General features: G+C 42.2%; 1 protein-coding gene across 1 annotated transcript in view; it reads right to left on the bottom strand.

Moving 5' to 3' along the window:
* Nucleotides 1-21855, bottom strand: part of LOC125881273 (protocadherin-15-like) — a 363072-nt gene that overhangs the window by 221431 nt on the left and 119786 nt on the right. Inside the window, exons 9-10 of the mRNA XM_049564361.1 lie at nucleotides 18698-18868; nucleotides 4151-4259 (exon numbers count right to left, since the gene is read on the bottom strand). Coding sequence (XP_049420318.1) covers nucleotides 4151-4259; nucleotides 18698-18868 — 280 coding nt within the window. The remainder of the gene's footprint in view (nucleotides 1-4150; nucleotides 4260-18697; nucleotides 18869-21855) is intronic.

Below are 21855 nucleotides of genomic sequence, written 5' to 3'. Positions count from 1 at the left end.
CCACGCCACACCACAAAAACTGCTCAGGAATGGCCTGGCAGACGTGAGTAGGAGGTCACGGTGTCAACCTGGCCTCCAAATTCCTCAGATCCCTATCCGATCGAACATCCATTGGGCATGCCGGTACCTTACCTCCCAACCTAAAGGACTCAAAGGATCCGTTGACAACGCCTTGGTGCCAGACAACACAGGACACCCCCAGGGGTCCTGTCTCCATTCCTCAACAGGGCAGATGCCACATCCAGATCGGATTTGGCTCTGACCCATCAAGGCCTGGACAAAGGACCTTCGGGGCACCAGTTTGTCCCACAGATGCTCAATCAGATTGGGATCTGGGGAATGTGAAAGCTAGATCGATGTCTTGAGGTCTTTGTCTCGTTCCTTGGACCATTCCTGAGCAGTTTTTGAGGAGTGGAGCATTGCCTTGCTGGGGGGCTACTACCATCGGGGAGTGCCATTGCCATGAAGGGGGTTACCTGGTCTATAATGAAGTTTAGATGGATAGAATTCAAAAAGGGCCATCCACATGAATGCCAGGACCAAAGGTTTTCCTGCAGAGCATTGCACTGTAACAAAATGATCAGTGTTTTTCACTTCACCTGTCAGTGATTTTAATGTTTTGGCTGATCAGTGTATAGTCTGTTAAAGGCCATTTGAGCATCTAAGAACATTAAAAGCTTCCCCAGCTGACCCTCATCTGTTATTAATTCATGTTCACACTGTAGATCTTAGAGAAGCTGCAGAGTTGCAACAGATTTTTCCACCCTTTGTGACACTGTCTCTCATAATCCTCACTCAGACCGAGATTAGTTTCACAGGAGGAGTCAGAAATGTAATCAAGTCAATGTCAAGTCATGTCAGTAAATTTTTACACACTATGCAGATCCATATGAGTAAAAGTCAAAGTTTTTCGTGGCTCTGCATTTTCAAACAGTAATCAAGATGTCTTGCTGCGATGGTGCACTGTTGCTGCTATAAATCACTTTTAACCTAAGGTACTTATGAAGCATTAATGGGCAGACAGTTCCATCGCTGTAATTTCGGAAACATTTTATCTCATGCAAACTGGCTATTAGCATCCTCTTAACAATTACTTCACATATAGTATTACTCAGCCGAGTTAATCCTGCATCTAAACATGTAAGAGCTTTCCTCAGAAACCTTATAATCCTCTTCTAACAATTGACAATTAGGCCTAGAGTTAAGGAGCCCCGAGACAACAGTCCTGCATTTGACAAGATTTGGTTCCACAAAGCTCTACGTGAACAGATGTGTTGATGTCACTCCAAATTACAGTTATCTTTACTGCTTTACGCAAATGATCCATTGAATAATGTGCTCTTTTGGTGTGGCCATTCAGGATTAACTCAAGAGGACAAGATTTGGATTTTGAGTTTGTTTTTTTCAGACATTAATATTCAAACTTCTAAATCAGGGAGACTGTGTATGTGTCTGTGCCATCGAGTTGGCTATATGGACAAAAATCATCTTTAATGGCAGCAGTTCCCAACTGGTCCAGCCTCGAGGTCCAGATTTCTTCTCTCTTAGTCATTAGTTATAGGTCCCACAGTTTAAAATATTCAGCGTCATACTTGTGTCTGGCCATGTTGCTATGCTAGTTTGCTGTCTCTGTCTGTAAGTCACTCTCTAGCCCCTTTTACACTACCCGATTTTCCACGATTGTTGGGCCGATTTGCCGGCCAGCTGCGAGCGTTTATACACACAGAGGTGGAAAGGGAAAGAGTTGATCCAAGGCGCCCAATTTTTCCGCCTCCTAGTGTAGTCATATTGGCAGAACCCTTTAAGTTTAAACAGACCAAGGCGGTCTTCTGCAACGGGAGGGGCTGTCAATGACTTGTGGGAGGAGCTGTTGATGACGCCACACGTGCGAGCCACTGGCGGTGGATAAACAGGAAACAGCTGATAGCAGGAATTAGTGAGTAGCTAGTAGCAAGAGGGAAACGCAAACCTGACAGACACTGTAAAGATGAGCAACTGGGGAGACAAGGAATAGCGCCCCTCCTTGCCCTCGCAAACGAAGAGGCCATTAACCGTCAGATAATGGGGACGGTAAAGAACGGGCCCATTTACGAGATAATCGCCACCTGACTAGCCGTGGCTGCCCTCCCACATCACTGTTTATGTCACACGCTGAGAGCTACACGTTTTTTTACTTGCTCATGCCCCCCATCGCCCCCAAAAAGGCGCATTCTGTATAAACAAAAGTAGGTAAGTGGCATTTTGCCGCATTCCCCAATTTTGTTTTTATACTGCCAATGCTGAATAAAGAGTGATTGGGCTTTCCTGCAAATTTGCACAATTCCTACCTAAAAAGGGCTACTGTGTCTGTTGGAAATTTACTGTACTTGAAAATAAAGTGAGTCTATTAACAAACTTGTCACGTTTGCGAATCACTTGCGGTCCTTTTGGAATCAGCCTGTGACCCACTTTTGGACCACGACCCACCGGTTGGGAACCACTGCTTTATGGTAAATGTTATTTTATATTGTAGTATAGCACATGTTCTTGTGAAATCAACTAATTAACTGGAATATGTTTTTGATCAGTACAACAAATCGAAAACATAACAAATTAGGATATGTCAACATATTTTTGCACATATAATACAAATAACCAATATTATCATTGAGCTATCCTGCTCACTGATTTGCAACACTGCAGTTTAAAATGGCCTAAAGGCTTCTACATATTAGGTACAATCTAATGGTACTGTGCCTAAGTAAGACTGCCCCCTTCTCCACTCCGCTGCCACTCAACTTTTACAATTGAAATGTTGTTCCGTGCCCAAGTACACTTGGCTTACTTTACTTTTGTGTTGTCCTAGAGTGTAGAAAAAGGGACAGAGACAATGCCCCTGGGACTGTCGTCAGTGGGGACCGGCAGAGCAGTAAGGAAACGCTCTGCTCCTTTACAGGCATCAGTATTAGATTCTGACTGTTTCACAAGAGTTGGTGTTCACACTTTATGCGTACCGTACCGGAGTACACATGAACTGTACTTGACACCACCTTTTCAAGTGGAGTCCAGTACAGATCAGCAAAATGTATCCAGATACAGTACACTGTGCTCACACTTGAGCCCTGTTTCCACCAAACACTTTCGGTATAGTACCTGTAGAACCAAAAGTAACCCTTCAGACATGGTACATAGACCCTAGGTCTGTTTAACGTTTCCACCACAAACAGCACTTTTTCACGTGGGTGGGGTTGGTGTCACTCACTGCTCTGTCCAGCACTCATTGTATTATCTTATTACCGGTGACACAGAGCTCAGGTGTTTAGTGTTGCCGCAGCCCACAGGAACAACGCTCTACGATCCTTTCTTTTTCTCCGTGTGAGAATTAGAATATATGCCAATCACATAATGCAGTTGAAATAAGTGTATATAAATGCTTGAAGATCCACTCATTACTAAAAGTGTATGTTACATAAAAACTAAAGTGATGGTCAAGGCTGTCAGAGTGAAATTTAAGGTGTGTTGATGGATTCACGTTGTCAACTCGTGCCTTGAGTGACATTACAAGTAAACATTCTAGTAAACATTCAAAACCAGCCAAAACTCAGCCCTGAGCAGAGTGACTGTCTGCAATTGACCAATCAACGTGTTCACAGCTCCACCTTTTAGTACCAAATCTGTGTGCTAGGTACCCCAACAGAAAAGTGACCAAAAATGGGGATGGTAAGGAACAGTTCCATTGGTACCATCCACAACTTTTCACAGTGGAAACAGGAAAAAAGTGCACTGAACTGATGTAAACCGTACTGTACTGCTCGGTGGAAACGGGGCTTAATCAAATAAATTTTGGACTTCGAGGTCAAGTGTACTCGGATCCAGGCCAAGGTCTTAATCTGTGGATGGCACATACATTTACACTGTCTCACTGTATATATTGGCTTATTACCCAATACTAGTACCAGCCAGGGCTGGAATTTAGCACCAGTCACCAGCCAAATGCTGGTAAAATATGTAAGGGGCTGCTAGATTTGCTTTACTCACCAGCCAAAAACAATAGTAATCTCTTGAGTGGCTGGTAGATTTTGGAATCCATCACCCACACTGGAAGGTGACCAAAGACAATAATTTCCAACCCTGGTGCCAACCAATCAAACTTAACAAAATGTAAACCTACCGATGAGGATGGAGTACAGAATCCCCGGTCTGTCAGACGGAGGTTGTATGTTTCTGTCTTGGTCCACAGCTTGAATGGGTGGAGTCACATTGACGGGATTCACCTTATTCTGGAAACAAAACCAAGAAGGGCATTAAAGTCAAAACCATTACCAACAAATATGACATCACAGACAGCAACAGGATACAGTACTTGGGAACGTGTGCCAGTATGGTGTAACAACGTTACACACTGAATTTAAGGATGAACAACAAAGACAGACGGCATGAAACAAAAAGAGAAGCAGGCGAACAAGCACACTGGAACATTTTTGACTTTCCACCAGCAGTGCCAGCTTTAATTAATAACATCTACCGCTTAGAGCAACAGCTAAAAAATGGGGAGGGAGTGGATATTAAAAATATATTTCTTGGTGGTCTGTCCTGCTCAGCTGTTGTAAGGTATAAAGAAAAGCTTTACCTAAGCTATTTATTTATGTAACAAGCAGCTCTGAGCATGCCAGCAAAGCAAGAGAGAGTTGAACAGGAGGAGTAGGAGAGAAAACACACTGTGGTATACTTTAAATCACACACAGAGTATGCAGGCCCACACATTCAATTCTGTGGATGTGTGGAAAGAAAAGAAATCATCACGTTGGTAAATGAAATCATAACATAGAACAACAATAACGACTTATTTCTATTGTGCATATGTATAGTGCTGCTCTGCATACACACACACACACACACACACACACACACACACACACACACAAATGCTGTATGAGTGTGCAGGTGTGTATCCCTATCTGCCCTATCTGTATGCGAGTGTGGCCGGGCTATAACGTTGACTTATAATAGCATAACATGCTGAGCTGTGGATAATACGAAGACCCCCACAGGGAGAAACATTACATGTCTATAGGATAAAATCTACAATCACCAAAGCTATAAAATGTCAAGCCAAGCACACCAACAAGACTTCACATATTCCCAAATGTGCATGAATGCATCAGCACACACCCACACACACACTCACATATGCACCGGACACGATAGCGCACTCCTACACCTGCTACGATACAATACTTTATCGCCGCACCTGTCGTGCAGCACTTAAAATCTACTAGCCGTCACGGAGCTATATCTCTTTGCCTGTCCCTGAGAGAGGAGAGGAGGGGGACACAGGCAGAGAAGAAGTTATGGCGAGTAATGAAGTGGAGTAAAAGAGGGTGTAAATATATGGAAGGGAGATGAATCTGCCAGGAGTTGAGGGTAAACAGGGAGCAGAGAGAGATGTAAATGCAGCAAAGAAGAAAAGGGAGGGGAGGCAGAGAAAGACAGTCAGGTCACTGGGAACACTGAGGATACTACGATTTGTGTTATTAACAGTGACAGTCATCTTACAAACACTACTTTACAAAGGAAACATTAAAGAAACACTGACAACGCTATAGAAGTATAAAAGCAATGCAAGCGTCAGAAGTGACAGTGAGCAGTGAAAGAAAGATCCTGAGTTAAATGTAAGGTGTAGAGAGTTCAACTCTTAGTAATGAGAGGATATGATTTCTGACAGTAGACAGTCCCACCAAATGTCAGCCACTCTAGCAATTAAGGGCACCAATATTGTGCCCAACACTGATAGCCTTTTCAAAATGGCTCAGCAGTAGTAATTCTTTCATAAAGATCAAAGAATTCCTTTAATATGTGAAATATTTCAAGTACTGCTTTGCAACAAGCTCAGCTTCAATACATTTAATCATTTCCTCAAGAAGGCAAATTTGATCCTTGAATGCCCACATTATCCACTCGAGTGTGTGACCTCCCTGCTTCAGACCATCTCCGCTTCAGAATGATAACGAAATAAAATAGATGACTCTCCTTTTCACTTGTACCTATTGAAACATTTGTCTAACACACACATATGGTACATGCTGACTCACTAGCGTGGCTTACTTCAATTAGGGCTGCAACTAAAGGCTTTTTTCTTTATCAGTGAAGGCTGAAACCGTCGCCGTCTGGTGCATGCAGCCACACACAGCCACACGCAAAATATCCAGAAATCATAATATAATTAATATTATTATTATTATTATTAATATAATTTAATATAGCACTTTTCATTAAAGAAATGCAGCACAAAGTGATTTACAATAAGGGCAGTATAAGCACTGAGTGCTTCACACGTAAATAGACATAATGAAAATAAAACAGACATTTAAAACAGTTTAAAACATGGATTAACGGGGTGTTGGTGGCTTAGTGGTAGAGCAGGCGCCCCATGTAAAAGGCTGTTGCCGCAGCGGCCCGGGTTCGACTTCAGCCTGTGGCCTTTTGCTACATGTCACTCCCTCTCTCTCTCCCCCTTCACGCTCATCTGTCCTATCGATTAAACGCTTAAAAATGCCCAAAAAAATATCTTTAAAAAAATAAGAAGAAAAAAAATGGATTAACTGATTCATAAAATCATAGACTTGTAAAACTATAAGTCATAAAATCAAGTATGATTTTAAAAGAGTTGCAGCAGCATGAAGCGTAAAAAGAGTTTCAGACCTGCATCTGGAAAGTGCGAGCAAGTTAAAGGCTAAAGTGAACAGATATATTTTTAGCTTTCTTTTAAAAATATTTAGCGAGCTAGCTTCCCTGATATTTATAGGTAGTGTGTTCCATAGCTTTGTAGCATAACTGACAAAGGCTGTATCCCCGATATTCTTACGCCTGTTGCTGGGAGCCTCTAATAAACCAGCAGCAGATGATCGCAATGTTCTCGGAAGCAAATAGTTCACAAGAGAGTTAGTGATGTAGCTTGTCGGGCTTTGTGAACAAGGAGGAGGAGCTTAAAATCAATTGTAATTGTAACAGGATGCCAGTGCAGAGCAGCTCAGACTGGCCTGATGTGCTCTCTCCTCTTGGTTCTGGTTAATAGCCGAGCTGCAGAGTTTTGAATGAGTCTCTCAGTGGTGTTCTTTGGGAGGCCAGTGAAAAGAGCGTTGAACAGTATGTAGACTGGTGCACGTAATGTGGAACCAAAGTTCATGAGTGCAAGTTCATCAGGAAACTTTTAGCTGTACGCTGTTAGCAACAGGTGCTGAGGTTAGCACAAGCCGATTGGCATGCAAGTCAGTCACACTATCCATCCATCCATTTTCATCCACTTATCCAATGCCAGGTCACGGGGGCAGGGCAGATGAGATATATAATCCATCCAGTGTGCTCTGGGTCTGCCCCGGGGTCTCTGGCAGAAGGCGCCCAGGAGGCATCCTGGGCAGATGCCTGAACCATCTCAACTGCCCCTTTTGAGCAAAGAAGCAGCGGCTCTACTCCGAGCTTCGTCTGGATGTTTGAGCTCTAAGGCTGAGCCCAGCCACCCAACAGAGAAAGCTTGTTTCGGCTGCTTGTATCTGTAATCTCATTCTTTTGGTCACTGCCCAAAGCTCATGACCATAGGTGAGGGTTGGGATGTAGATGGACCAGTAAAACTTAGCCTTCTGGCTCAAACTGCCTCTTCACCACAACACTCTAGCGCAACGCCTGCATCCTTGCAGATGCTGCGCCAAACTGCCTATCCATCTCTCGCTCCATTTTACCCTCACTCGTGAACACTATGGAGAGCGCAAATAAAACAACAAAGCTGGAAGACCTGTCCGTGGATTCCCAGTCAGTAACAGCTTTGTATAGGACAAGGACGTTGTGTCACTGTTGATCCACTACTGTTTGGTATTTGAATGGAAACATACAGTATCCAACATGCTAACACACATTTAACGATATCACCCAGATGTGCTGATCACCAGGATGACAATTGTTTGGTTGCTTTGAATGTTTAAATATAGCCATAGTGGAACTAATTGAAAACTCTTCCTAATGCATAAGTTTTATTTTTTATTATTCTAACAAAGGAACTCAAAACATAGGGTTTGGACATTTGAGGGTTTATTCGCATAAAGTAAAAGACTTTGTTCGTCATGACAAACAAGCAGTATCCATTGACACCTACAAGCTTTCCAGTACACATTACAAGGTGTTTCCTGTCACTTAAGCTACTGTTTCCTGTTATTCCGATAACAAGTTCTGGGAGCAATTGCTTCTCCTTACATAACAAAATTTGGTGGGTCATATCAGGCCATCTGGCTGAGGTCATCTACACTATACTATTTATTTAGTGTTCTAAATTTCATAGAATAAGAGATGGTTTTCAGTTTTATAGCCTTTTGTGACCTGTTACCTTTTGGGAAAGTGTTTGTTCAGCAATCATACAGTCTAATACATAAGTGTTTAAAATGTTCCTTATTTCTGTGATAAAAATAGTTTATCAAATTTGCCTTTGGGTAAAATGTTACCTCAGTCCCCAGCAAAAGGATTTTGTCTGTCTGTCTGTCTGTCTGTTTAAAATAAATGAAAAAAATGTATCCTCATGCATTTGTTTTTTCTTGCTCTACCAAACTTGCACGGAACCGCAACTCCTAAAACAAACTATCTTTGTGTTAGTTTTAGTTATTGTCTGTGCAAGCTGTCCCCTTTGTGTTTAATTTGGTCAAATCAGCCATCATATAGGTTGCCCCATTGTCTCATTCTGTTAGTTCTGTTTGTTGAGTTAATGTCTAGTATTACTAGCCTTATTTTTCAGTAGTTATGTTTTGCTGACCTCTTTTAAGGGCCCTATAACTCTAAGTCAGTTATCTTAAGTCATTTGATTTGTAAAATTTACTTTTCGGGAAAATAAACCCACCTTTTTTGAAATTTAAACCTGTGTTTTTGCTTTGACGGCTTGGTCCATGACATTCCCAAAGCCCAAGTTTTTATATTCTAGTGGCACATTTTGTCCAACTAACAGTTAAACCCAAAGCTTCTAAGTTTGCAGGAAAGACAAGATAAAAAGATTCACATTTGATAAGCTGCAACTAGACATTTTGGGGTATTTTACCTTTTAAAAACAATGATTGTTTAGTTAATTATGAAAATTGATGCCAATTAGTTTTCTATTGACTGATCAATTGATTAATCAACTAGTTATTTCAAGTATAACTCAAACTATACAGTACTTTACTGATCTGCTGTTGTTTTCTGTTTTGTTTTTTATTCAACACTGCTTCTCTTTTTTGCTGACTTTGAGAGACTGGAGAGCGAGTAATGTCTGCAATACACTACAAGACTTTGAAAAGACTTTTAAAAGACCAAAGTCTGACACCCTCTCAGTCACTTACTAAGATTTTTCAAAAGACTGTAGATCTTGCAGGGTCACTATTCGGTAAAGGGGGATTAATAGTTGTGCGGTTGTGTGTCTGTGTCACTCTGCAGTTAGACCTCCAAAACACACATTAAACATGGCGTAATTGAGATAATTTCAAATACAAGTACACAAATCGACTTCACTATAACTCACAGCATTCACAGACAAAGCATTTGTCTTTCTGGACACATTTTCCCTGCAAATACAAGCGTTGTGCTAACATTATTAGCACAAGCCTATGGCATTTTACAATGTATAAATTAGCCTAGCAACTAGCTTTTCCTCTACTCATATAAAGCCAAGGCCAACAGCAACATTTAACAAAGGTAATGTTACAAAGTTCATCTCCATTACAACTCACTAGGTTCACCACAAAACAACTGTCTCATACTGAACATGTTTTCCAATCAAATGTAACATGCTAACATTATTAGTACAAGCCTATGGCATTTTATATTGTATAGATTAGCCTAGCGACAAGTGGAGATTTCCTCTGCTCATATGAATCCAGGATAAATCACACACAAGATTTAAAATGCTATTTTGCGGAGGCTTTATTGTCTTCACAATTTATTGTTTCTTATCTGTGAAATTAAAGTAAATAAAAGCTTCATTTCCACTGAGGGAAAAGGTTTCTGCTTATAAAAACAGACAGGAGGTCTGCATTTCTGAGATGTGTAGTTAAATTTGTGGGGAGGTTCACGTCACTGCGTAGGGTACAGCTTAGGCTCTTTGTCGGAGCCTTTGCCGTAGGTACAGCTTTGATTTAGCGCATAAGTATAAATCCTGCATAACTCCACCAGTTTCTCCTCCTTTGCTACAGCACAAGAAAACAGAGACTTGTTCACATTCTTGTGCCTCCCCAGAGTCCCCTCCATGTGTACCGTTTACCTGATTTGCTGCCTCCTGTTTAGGGCTGGAGAGAGTGCAGCTATTGGTTGGTGACAATGAGTACATTTTTGAACTTCACTGTTTGCATGAGCCAAGTCTAAAAACTCACAACAATATGAAACATGTTTGATTTTTCTTGGAACGTCAAGACAAGAAATGACTTCCTTAAGACAGCTCAGACTGAGTTTTATGACCACTTCACACAACATCTGATGAATCTAAACTTACTTTAATGTGAACCCCCCCCCACCAGCAAACACAACAGGCTGGGCAGGAGATGTTAAAAATGTCTTTCCACCCTAGGTTTTAAAGGCTTACTGTCAGAAACATGCAGGTAGACATAATCAGAAAAGCAAGCCGCAGGATCAGCAAGCAGAAGATCAGCAACAAGTATTCAGCAGACACGAATGCCTCAGACGCTACAACACCCGAGCAGCACCACCTGGCAAGTGTGTGTGTGTGTGTGTGTGTGTGTGTTTGTGTGTGGGTGTGGGTGTGGGTGTGTGTGGGGGGAGGGGGGGGGATTTTTTATATACTGGGGAACTAATGAGCAAATGAGCAGCAGCTGTGCAGGCAGGTGGCTGATCCCGAGAGCAGCAGTGATCAATAGAGGAGGGAAAAACCCCAGAGAGGCGTCTAGTGGTCAGGTGAGGTGTTGTGTCAACCCTTGAGCTATACAGGAGCGCATGGCAAGATGCTATTCGTGGTGCAACAGAGACACAGCACTCCCCTATCACATAAAAAAATGACAGTTCCACAATGCAGTGCGCCGCAGTGCTGCAAAGTTGTAGTCCGTGTTGAAAGCAGCTACAAAATAAAGTTATAGCATTCAGTGCTGTAGTCTTTGATGCTTTGTTCATCTGTATGTAACCTGTAGCCAATCAAACCTGTCTGACATACTGACAAACTAAATGACTGGTCAGATCTGTGGAGTTGTTTACTGTAGTGTTCAATAATCTATTTCTTTCCCTTACAGCCATAAATTTCTGAGTTGCAGAGGCAGCAATGTTTTTGAAGTGCATGTGTGAACATGGCCTGACAGCCAACTCCTCAGCTTAAATGACCAGCATCTTGGTGTGTACGTGTGTGTGTGTGTGTGAGAGAGAGAGAGAATAGTTATGTTGGCTCTGAGGCTCTGAGGTTGTCATATCTTATCAGTCTGATTAGGACTCAAACTATTATAGTGCCTTGACTCTCCACTTCGTTCACTCCTCTCCTCACTTCACCTCGCTATCTTTCGTATACCCCAGCAACAGCAGCTGTATCCTGCTCTTTCCACCTCTCTCATCACATCTCCAATTTCTATCTATTCGTCCGTCCTCTCGTCCTCCTCTGTCCCCTGGCCTCCTCTTTTCCCTTCATCAACAGTTTGAACCCTGAGCGTAAACTACATTCATTAAATCTGGAGTTCATTCAAGCAGAATGTATCAGAGTACTCATGTCAGATGGCTTCAAAGTCTAGTCTTAATCAATCCAATAGGGCCCCTGAGAGACAGCTGCTTTGAAAAGACAGAGGTGCATTCAGGCGGACCTAATGGGAGAGATCATGCTGTTGGCATAAACACACATTAATTTAAATGACCTAATATAAATTAAGTATATGATTGTTTAAGAGAAAGCTTTAGTGTTTCTGCAGTGCATCTCACAATTAGCAGCCCCTTGGTCTATACGTATGTGGTTCTCTTTCTCATCAGTTGAGCTATGGTTAATATTGCTGCTTATGCTAGCTCTCTAGTTCTTTGACTGTTAATACCAATCAAACTGCTGCTACCATCTCTAGAACTCCCGTGTGCTGAACAACTAATGCAGACTCATTTCAATAAGACCACTGCACTGGCAGTAGAGGTGTCATAAAGGGTTAGGGGCAGGGTGGAAAATTAGCACCAGCCATCAGCCAAATGCTGGTAAAATATGCAAGTGGCTGCTGGATTTGCTGAGCTCACCAGCGAAAAAAATACTTTGGTAATTTATTAAGTGGTTCGCCAGCTGAAGCACTGGACTGTTTTGGCGAAGAGGGAGCTGAGCTGGAAGGCGAAGCTTTTGATTTACTGATCCATCTATGCCCCAACCTTCACCTATGGTCATGAGCTCTGGATAATGACCGAAAGAATGAGGTCACAGATACAAGCAGCCAAAATGAGTTTCCTCCGTGGGGTGGCTGGGCTCAGGCCTTAGAGATAGGGTAAGGAGCTCGGACATCCGGAACTCGGAGTAGAGCCACTGCTTCTTTGCATCGAAAGGGGTCAGTTGAGGTGGTTTGGGCATCTGATCAGGATGCCTCCTGTGTGTGGTGAGGTGTTCCAGGCCCGTCCCACTGGTAGGAGGCTCCGGGGCAGACCCAGAACAAGCTAGAGGGATTACATATGTCATCTGGCCTGGGAACGCCTGGGGTCTCCCAGGAGGAGCTGGAAAGCGTTGCTGCTGCGTGGTTTTCCCCATCATTATAAGCATTGTTTGTGGTGCCTAAGCTCAATAAAATGGGAAAAAAAACCTATGCTCCTATGTTTGACTCTGTGTTGGTGTTTTTCTGTGGGCAGTGTTCAGGTGCTCCACACACCAACAGGGCCGCCATAACTGGGGGAACATCGGGTCACCTGAGACTTTGCTCTGTTAGTGTAGGCCAGTTTGACCACACGAGTGGTGGCTAGCTTGACTACAGCCCGTTTGTCTGTCATCCAAGCTAGTTCAGAAGCTCCTGTGCTTCTTGAATCACTTCAGAGGCACTGTCTAATGTTTCTGCATCAAGCTAGATGTCACTCTATACAGTCAAACGAGCTGCTGCTTAAGTTGGATCCCCCCCATGTATTCTGACCTGTAAATGCATTTAAGCAGACCAGGATACACATATGACTACGTCAGCTTTCCAAAATAAGGTGTTAATAGCGTACAGTGTAATATAAGATTAATTAGATTGTATTCACAGATATAATAAATCATGTTACCTGTGTCCAATACATATTAAGACATTACACTAAATTGTGAGGGAAATTACTTTATTCTTTGATGTTGGGCTGCTGGAAAAAAAATCTGACAGTGAAAGTTATTGCTGGACCCTGCAGTCATGTGCAAGAGGCCCTCTGAGATGCTCAGTCATCCAAAAAACTGAGGAATTCAACACCAACAGCTAAATGTATTTATTTCTTAACTGATGTGAAGCACTTTATTTTACAAAAGGATGTAATGCTTTGTTTTATAACTGTATTGAAGCAATTTATGGGATAGAAAAATGGTGCAATGTTGTGTGTCACAACATGAATCATCAATATCCATTATAGTTTGATTATTTGTTTTACTGAATTGTTGAAATTTTATTCAGCCACCACCATTAGACACTTTCTAATGACGAAACATGCTTAAACTGTAAAACACAGAATTAAGAAAAATTAAAGAAAATCACAGAATTTAGGGAAATAATCAAATGGAATCTGGGAAAATATTAAAAAGGATTTCATAATGCCCTAAGCACTGGCTGGATTGCAATACCAATCATGAAGATGGAGAGGACAAATGTTGCTGCTTTGCTGAGTTTCAAGAGATGTAAAATCTTTTCACATAAGAGTTTAAACCCATTACATGGTCTTGTTGTGTGTTAGGGTTCATAATTGGCACCGCAGATATTTTGACTTGCAGGAGATGCACAGGTGTACCTTAAAACGTAAATGATAGCTCTGTTAACAATGACTAACTAAGCCAAGCCAGTGAGCCGGCACATGCAATACAAGGGCCCTGGAACTGGCAGAACTGTAAGGGATCTTCCATCCATCCATCCCTACATCCATCTTCATCCACTTATCCGGGGCCAGGTCGTGGGGGCAGCAGGCCCAGCAAAGCACACCAGATGTCCTTCTCCCCAGCACACTTTCCAGCTCCTCTTGAAGAACCCCAAGGTGTTCCCAGGCCAGATGAGATATGTAATCCCTCCAGTGTGTTCTGGGTCTGCCCAGGGGCCTCCTACCAGTGGGATGTGCCTGGAGCCCCTCCAACAGGACACGACCAGGAGGCATCCTGATCAGATGCCCGAACCACCTCAACTGATCCCTTTCGACGCGAAGGAGCAGCAGTTCTACACCAAGCTCCCTACGGTTGTCTGAGCTAAGCCCAGCCACCCCACGGAGGAAACGGCCACTTGTATCCGTAATCTCATTCTTTCGGTCACTACCCAGAGCTCATGACGATAGGTGAGGGTTGGAACATTGATAGACCAGTAAATCGAAAGCTTCGCCTTATGGCTCAGCTCCATCTTCACCACTGCAGTTAGGTGCAGTGCCTGCAGAAGCCGCATCAAACCTCCAATCCATCTCATGTTCCATTCTACCCTCACTTGTGAACAAGACCCCGATATACTTGAACTCCCTCACTTGAGGCAGTAACTCTCTCCTAACCCAGAGGAGGCAATCCACTGTTTTCTGGCAGAGAACCATGGCCTCAGATTTGGAGGTGCTGACTCTCATCCTGACCGCTTCACACTTGGCTGCAAACTGCCCCAGTGCATGCTGGAGGTCACGGTGTGATGAAGCCAACAGAACTACATCATCTGCAAAAAGTAGAGACGTACTTCTGAAGTTCCCAAACCGGACCCCTTCCGCCCATCATCTATGCCTTGAGATCCTGTCCATGAATATTACAAACAGGATCTATGATAAAGGACAACCCTGGCGGAGGCCAACACCCAGACGCAGCTCTCACTTTGGTCATACAGGAACCGGATGGCTGGTCGCAGCAACACCGGTATCCTTCAATCCCGCAGTATCCCCCACAAGACTCCCTGAAGGATGCAGCCATCATTAGTTTAATCAAACAAATGTATTGCCTTTCCTGTTATGACACATCAAAATATCTGTGTTCTCTAAATATGAGCTTAAATCTGACATCTGCAAAAGGTCTCAAATCCTGCAGTGAACAGGGATTAAAGTTTTTTTCAGAGAGTGAATATCACCAATAGAAAGGAAAGCAAAGCAACCTCAGTCTGTCTGAATGATCCCATTTTCCTTTACTGCTGTGATGTTGTGCGATTACAAATACTGGAATGAGTGAAGCATCTGGAGTCAGCAGCAGCTGTGTATTGGGAGTAAATTGACAAGTGCGAAACAATCTTTGTGTTTGATGCGTCATGTTTTATACGTCGCTTCAGATTTTTAAACCCCTCAAGTGTTTTCCCAGCATAACTTTTCTGTGTGTCTGCCTTTGCCTCTCTCTCCTCCTCCTCCTCTGTTTGATGCCACCCTCCACATCATCCCCCCTCACTACCTCTCCATCGTAAACCCCGTCCTTGTCTGCGTGCACTTGCTCCTTCTCAAAACCATGAGGTGTAAAGTTGATTTACTCCTGTTGTTCCTCGCTGTGTCTCTCTTGGCTTGGAGAAAACTGTGTGTGTGTGTGTGTGTGTGTGTGTGTGTGTGTGTGTGTGTGTGTGTGTGTGAGAGAGACAGTGTATGTGTGAGTGAGAGGAGATAAGAAGAGGTTTGGAAGCAGAGAAAGAGTTCCTGCAGTGTGTCTGGGGTAAAGTGAGCATACGTGAGCACACGTGTGACAAAGATCTCAGTATAAACAAAGAGATGAAGTAGACAATGTCCAGTTAGGCATGACTGCTCAACTGGCTTGACACTGTTACTGATGTGTGTGTGTGTGTGTGTGTTTGTGTGGGAGGATGGGCGGGTGTTAAGGCATGAATGCACTGCTAGCTTGTCACCATCAAGGGTGTGTGTGCGTGTGTGCCTGTGTGTGGTGAGGGATGAACGCTCTGCTGACTTGTCAGAGTTGAGGATTTTGCCCGCAGCAACTTTGTCTCATTTACAAAGTGGCATTGTAAGTCACTCTGGATAAGAGCATCAGCTAAATGCTCAAGATACAAATGCAAAATGATATATATACACAGCTGTGTAAGCATAAATGTGTTGCAGACACACTTTTATTAGAAAAAAAACAGTAGTTCATACAAGGGTTGGGTATCAAGTTAAATTTCCAAGAACTAAGACGTGCCTTTCGATTCTGCTGATGGATTCCTACCTTTTGTTCATTTCAGTAAACCACAGTAAACACTTTACAGTCCATAAAAGTTGCACTCATCTGCCTGGACCTGTTACCTGACCTAATATCACGTTATTTGTTATGCAGTACGTCAACAAAGCATGTGAGAAGAGACATCTGTTTGGATCCTGGACCACAGCTGACCAACTGCTTCAGAGTTTGGCTTATCTTCACTACAAAAGACAAATACATGGCAAAATGCAGTACACCATGTTCGATGTGTTGCTGTCTCCCAGCAACAAGGATGCCCCAGATACAGCTGTTAAAGCTGTAGATGGTAACTTTTATAAAAACATTTATCTTTCCTGAAACTGTCTTTCTACACAGCTCTAAATAAAGAGATTATCCGTGAAAAAAAAAACATACTTCTTTGCCTACTTAATCGCCTTGTATCACTTTCACTGGCCCTACTGCATGTGAACGAAAATGACCAATCATGGCAGAGAAGACTCTTGCAGAGTTGTTTAACCTTCTGTCAAAGTGTCAAACTTGGCAGTGCTGATGAAATATGGATCAAGATTCTGTTACTGCGTTGTCTATTTCTTGCCTCAAATGTCTTCAGAAACATATTTTCGTGTACTGTTTAGCTGTAAATTGAAAGAGTTGGCTTGGCTGGTGGACCGTGCTCGGTACTTTGGCTAACTACTATTTAGGATTCTATATTGAGGGTAATTTCCAATATCTTGGAGGCATGTATTTCTATCTGTTTCGGGGGAAAGTTTCCTGCATTGGTGAATCTGTTTTATGGGGGGCAATCTCCTCAACAAATGCAGCTATTAGGTGCAACCTGGCGTCAGAGCTTCAGTCTAGTATAAAAGTCTGTACGTTCTGAAGGCTGGCAGAGAACACTTGGGTCACTCTCCACACTGCATGTATTTAAGAGACTTGATTCCTCACACCAAATCTGTCACTTCTTCAGAGAGGAGAATTTCCCTCACAATTTCCAACATGTTGACCAGATCACAAACTTTCTCATTTTACAGCTAAACAGTACATTAAAATATGTTTCTGAAAACACTTAAGGAGAGAAATAGGCAATGCTGGAACAGAACCTTGATTCATATTTGATCAGTGTGATTGCAGGGTTGGGGCTGGAGCCTATCCCAGCTGACATTGAGTGAGAGGCAGGGTACACCCTGGACAGGTTGCCAGACTATCACAGGGCTGACACATAGAGACAGACAACCATTCACACTCACATTCACACCTACGGACAATTTAGAGTCACCAATTAACCTGCATGTCTTTGGACTGTGGGAGGAAGCCGGAGTACCTGGAGAAAACCCACGCTGACACGGGGAGAACATGCAAATTCCGCACAGAAAGGCTCTCTCCTGGGTTCGAACCAGGAACCCTCTTGCTGTGAGGCGACAGTGCCAACACTACACCACCGTGCCGCCCAAATTATATTTTATTTATTTAATTATATTTTTAATTCATGCTATTTTCAAATGGCAAAGGCTTAACATCTGATCTTCCAAGGATCTTAACTACTTAAGGGATTGATATCGGAATGGTTACAACGTTCAAGTATTTAGGTATCATCATTGATCAGAACTTGTCTTTCAAAGCACATATTGAAAACCTTGTCTCCAAGCTGAAGGTTAAATTGGGCTTCTTTTTTACACATAAATCCAATTTCTCCAATCAAGCAAGGAGACACTTGATATCTGCAACTTTTTTACCTCTGCTGGATTATGGTGATTTGCTTTTCATGAATGCCCCTGACCAGTGTCTCAAGAAGTTAGACATTGGGTACCATAGTGCTTTGCGCTTTTTTACCGGTTGCGGAAATTGCATCGACCACTGTGCTCTGTCTTTGTATGTCTGCAGGCTCTCGCATTGGTTGGTTTTTATATATTAATCTATCCTTGACCTGGTTCCGTCTTATCTGTCTGCATTCATGTGCAGAAACCAAAATCAATATGACCTTCACTCTCATAATATTCTTCAAATGGTGGTTCTGAGGGTGAGAACAGAACTCGGCAAAAAAGCTTTTGAATATCCCGCCCTTCGTCCTGGAATAATCTTCAGAAGGATCTGAAACTGGCCGAGCTGATCACTGTGGGGGATTTAAAGTTGATTTAAAAGAAATTATTTACTTCAAGAACTTTGATTTGTGACTGTTTTTGTTGATCGTTCCTTCGAACAAAGAAGAAATTTATTCTTATCAAGAAAGGAAAAAGAACTCTTCTCATCACTGTTGAATTCGATAAGCAGAATCAAATTTGTAATGATAGCCTGGTTCATACAGAAATTTACAGCACAATTTGTCAAAATGCTTTCCTCTTAATGGCAATAGGTAACGCAGCATTGCACATGATGACACTGACAGGAATAGAAACATGCCTTGAGGCTCTGCACAACACACACAAATACAATACAGAATATAACATATGTACACAACAGGCACACACTTACCGGCTCTGTCAGCTCCAGTACATTAGCCCGGTACGTGATGGGACTACAGTCACGGGTGTTTCCCACAAGCGTACATGGCAAAAACATGGGACCCAAGTCGTCACCATCCAGTACATCCACAGTCAGAGTGGTGGTGGCCGTACGGCGCTCGCTGGGATAGGGGGCTCGGTCCTAGACACAGAGAGAGAAAGGGAGCTTTCATTTTATTTCTGGATGATATTGCACTTTCTTCTTTGGATATTTGCATATGTTTATCTTCATGTCCTGAATAGAAAGTGACCACAACGTCGTCCTGCTGAATATTCTCAGAAAATCAAATCAACGAAGCTGCGGGGAACTCTCAGTGCCTTCAAAGGCTGGTGTCTACTTGACTTAACGTCTTCATGTCAATTTATACCTAATCAAGGGCAGATAAACAGACTTCTAATGTGTTTAAGACTGGTTCAGCACAGCTCAGCCCCTCACAGACTGCACAGGCATAATAAAGAGAAACTCAGGTTTTATGAAAGCTGGTGAACTAAACACATTTTACACATGTTCCTTCATCATAATCAATTATTGAGAAATTTGTTAAATTACATTCAATAAAAGCTTTACAAAACTGGCATGAGCAAGATAAAGTTTTAATAAGGAGTAAAACAGCACATTGCATTGTTCCCACGCACATCTATAGCATTTCAGTAAGTGGTTAAAGAAATTGAAAGAACTAAATGTAGCAAATAATGTTTAACACCTTCCAGGCTTCATTTAAGTACATAAATTAGATTACAGACGTGCAGCGAAGAGCTAGTAGTAGTGCAAGTAAAGTAAACAAGTAAACATATTAGCGATGGATAAAAGAAGCATTTGAATTATTACTAAGAAGATAATGCTTTCATTCACAATCACACAACTCCCACTACTGTCTGTGGCTACTCAGTGAATAGCCATAATTAAAACTAGATAAAAATTACATATTACAAAAATAACACTCCACAACTCTGGATTCGTTGAAGGAGAAATGTGCAGGGCAAATAAAGTACTTTTTCTTGCACCCAATGCAAATATAGCCTCGTTTCCACTAAGCAGTACAGTACAGTTCAGTTCAATACGCTTTTTTTCTGTTTCCATTGTGAAAAGTTGTGGATGGTACCAATGGAACCGTTCTGTAGTGTCCCCATTTTTGGTCCCCCCTCTGTTGGGGTACCTAGCACACAGATCTGGTGCTAAAAGGTGGAGCTGTGAACACTGCAGTCTGTTGATTGGTCAATAGCAGACGGTCAATCTGCTCAGGTTTTATATATTAATTTTGACAGGGATATGTGGCAGAATATATTCTAATCCTCACTTGGAGAAAAAAAAAGAAAAAAAAAGCGTTGAGCGTTGTTCCTGTGGGCGATGGCAACACCAAACCCTTGAGTTTGCCTTAGAAGAACTAAATACTAAATACAGCGGGTGCTTGACGGAGCAGTAAGTGACAAGAACTCCGCCCACATTTAAGGGTACTGTTTGCAGTGGAAACACTAGGGTCTAGGTACCATGTCTGAAGGGTTACTTTTGGTTCCAAAGGTACCATACTGAAAGTGTTTGGTGGAAACAGGGCTAAAGTGAGTTGTCAGAAAAGTTAGTGCAATCTCAAGCACACCTTAATCATCTTCATAATAAGTGTGTCCTGCAGTTTAAATGTAGCAGATTTACACCTGCTCAGGTGAATCAAATACTGTCATGCCAAAAGACCTTTTTCGCAGCAGATATTCTGACCTGGCATAGTAGGAGCGCTGGTGTTACTAACGACACACGATAGCTCTTTGTAACTATTCAATGTCAGAGTATCCAATTCTAATTTGTCTTGTGCAACAGTAGAGCACAGGGGGTGTGGGTGGGAGATGGTGAGAGAAATATCTGTATCTGGGTATTTGTAGTGTATGTTTGTATGTGTATACAATGCAGTTTTGTATTGAATTCAGTCATTGTTAATTTCATTATTTACCCCGGTGCTTTTCCCACTGTAACATGTCACAATATCTGCAGTGATAAAGGCCTATTTAGTCAGCCCAGGGAATCTTTTACATTTCACTACCGCCAGTAAACCTGGTGTACCACCCAAAGAAAGTTCCTGATTTCTGTTGTGGAATTATTTGTAGCATGTGTGAAATACTGCTTTGCTCCCAGTGTTAGCATCGTTATTGCAGCTCTGCTCTCCCTACTCCCCTCTGTGGCCTCGGCGCTCTTATATTTGCATCTTCAAATATATTTTCATGATCTCACAGGTGTTTACTGTCAGCCAGGGATGAGAGCATCTTGGCCCGGGGCGAAACCACCTATTAAAGACAGTATTTCTACAGACTGTGTCCACCCTTTCAACTGTACAAGCTGTATGCCATGTTACTTTATGAAAACAAGCATAGTGGACGGCAGGAAAACTGAAATAATACCCCAGTTTCACCCCGGGCAAAGATGATTACCTTTGAAGAAACAAACTGCCCGATAGTGGGTAACAACCATTTGAAGAGTCGTTCCGTACAGGTAACGTAACATTAACGTACAAAGCCTCAAGATTGCTCCTGACTGCAATGAGCCACAGTTTGTTTCGTTAGCTTAGTTTAGCTCCAGTTATCACACTTCATGTTGCACTATTCATCATCACTTACCAATTTGTTACTGAGTGTTGATTCGATCTATCTTTGAATCTATTATCTAACACCAGGGAGAGATAATCTTCTCCCTGAGCAATGGCAACAGGACATCCATTTTGTCTTGCACAGACCATTATAGGTGTCCAGCAGCAGCCCAATCTCATTAATACCCTATGCATTCAACACTATGTCTTTGGAAGCAATATGAGATACAAGTGTTTTAATTGGAACAACCACTAGATACATTATATTGAAATTCAAATACCACTGAATTCATACACTGAAATAGTTTACTTTGACAAACCATGTATGTAAATATATTTATTCTAAACTGAACAGACTTTTCTTGACAATTTTTTTTTCTGCATTCAAATGGAATACATGACCTCATGGCCTTGAGTACCACATCAAGGGTACGTTCATATGGTCACTTCTCATGAACATGGTAAACACAACCCCAGTTGAACCAGTTAAATGTAGCACTATTTTGCAATATTCACAAATTCAGATCTGGAAATTCAAATTTCAAAATTAAAAAAAAAT

This window comes from Epinephelus fuscoguttatus, linkage group LG20 (assembly GCF_011397635.1).
Source record: "Epinephelus fuscoguttatus linkage group LG20, E.fuscoguttatus.final_Chr_v1".
Lineage (NCBI taxonomy): Eukaryota > Metazoa > Chordata > Actinopteri > Perciformes > Serranidae > Epinephelus > Epinephelus fuscoguttatus.
This window is presented reverse-complemented; position numbering and strand designations above follow the sequence as displayed.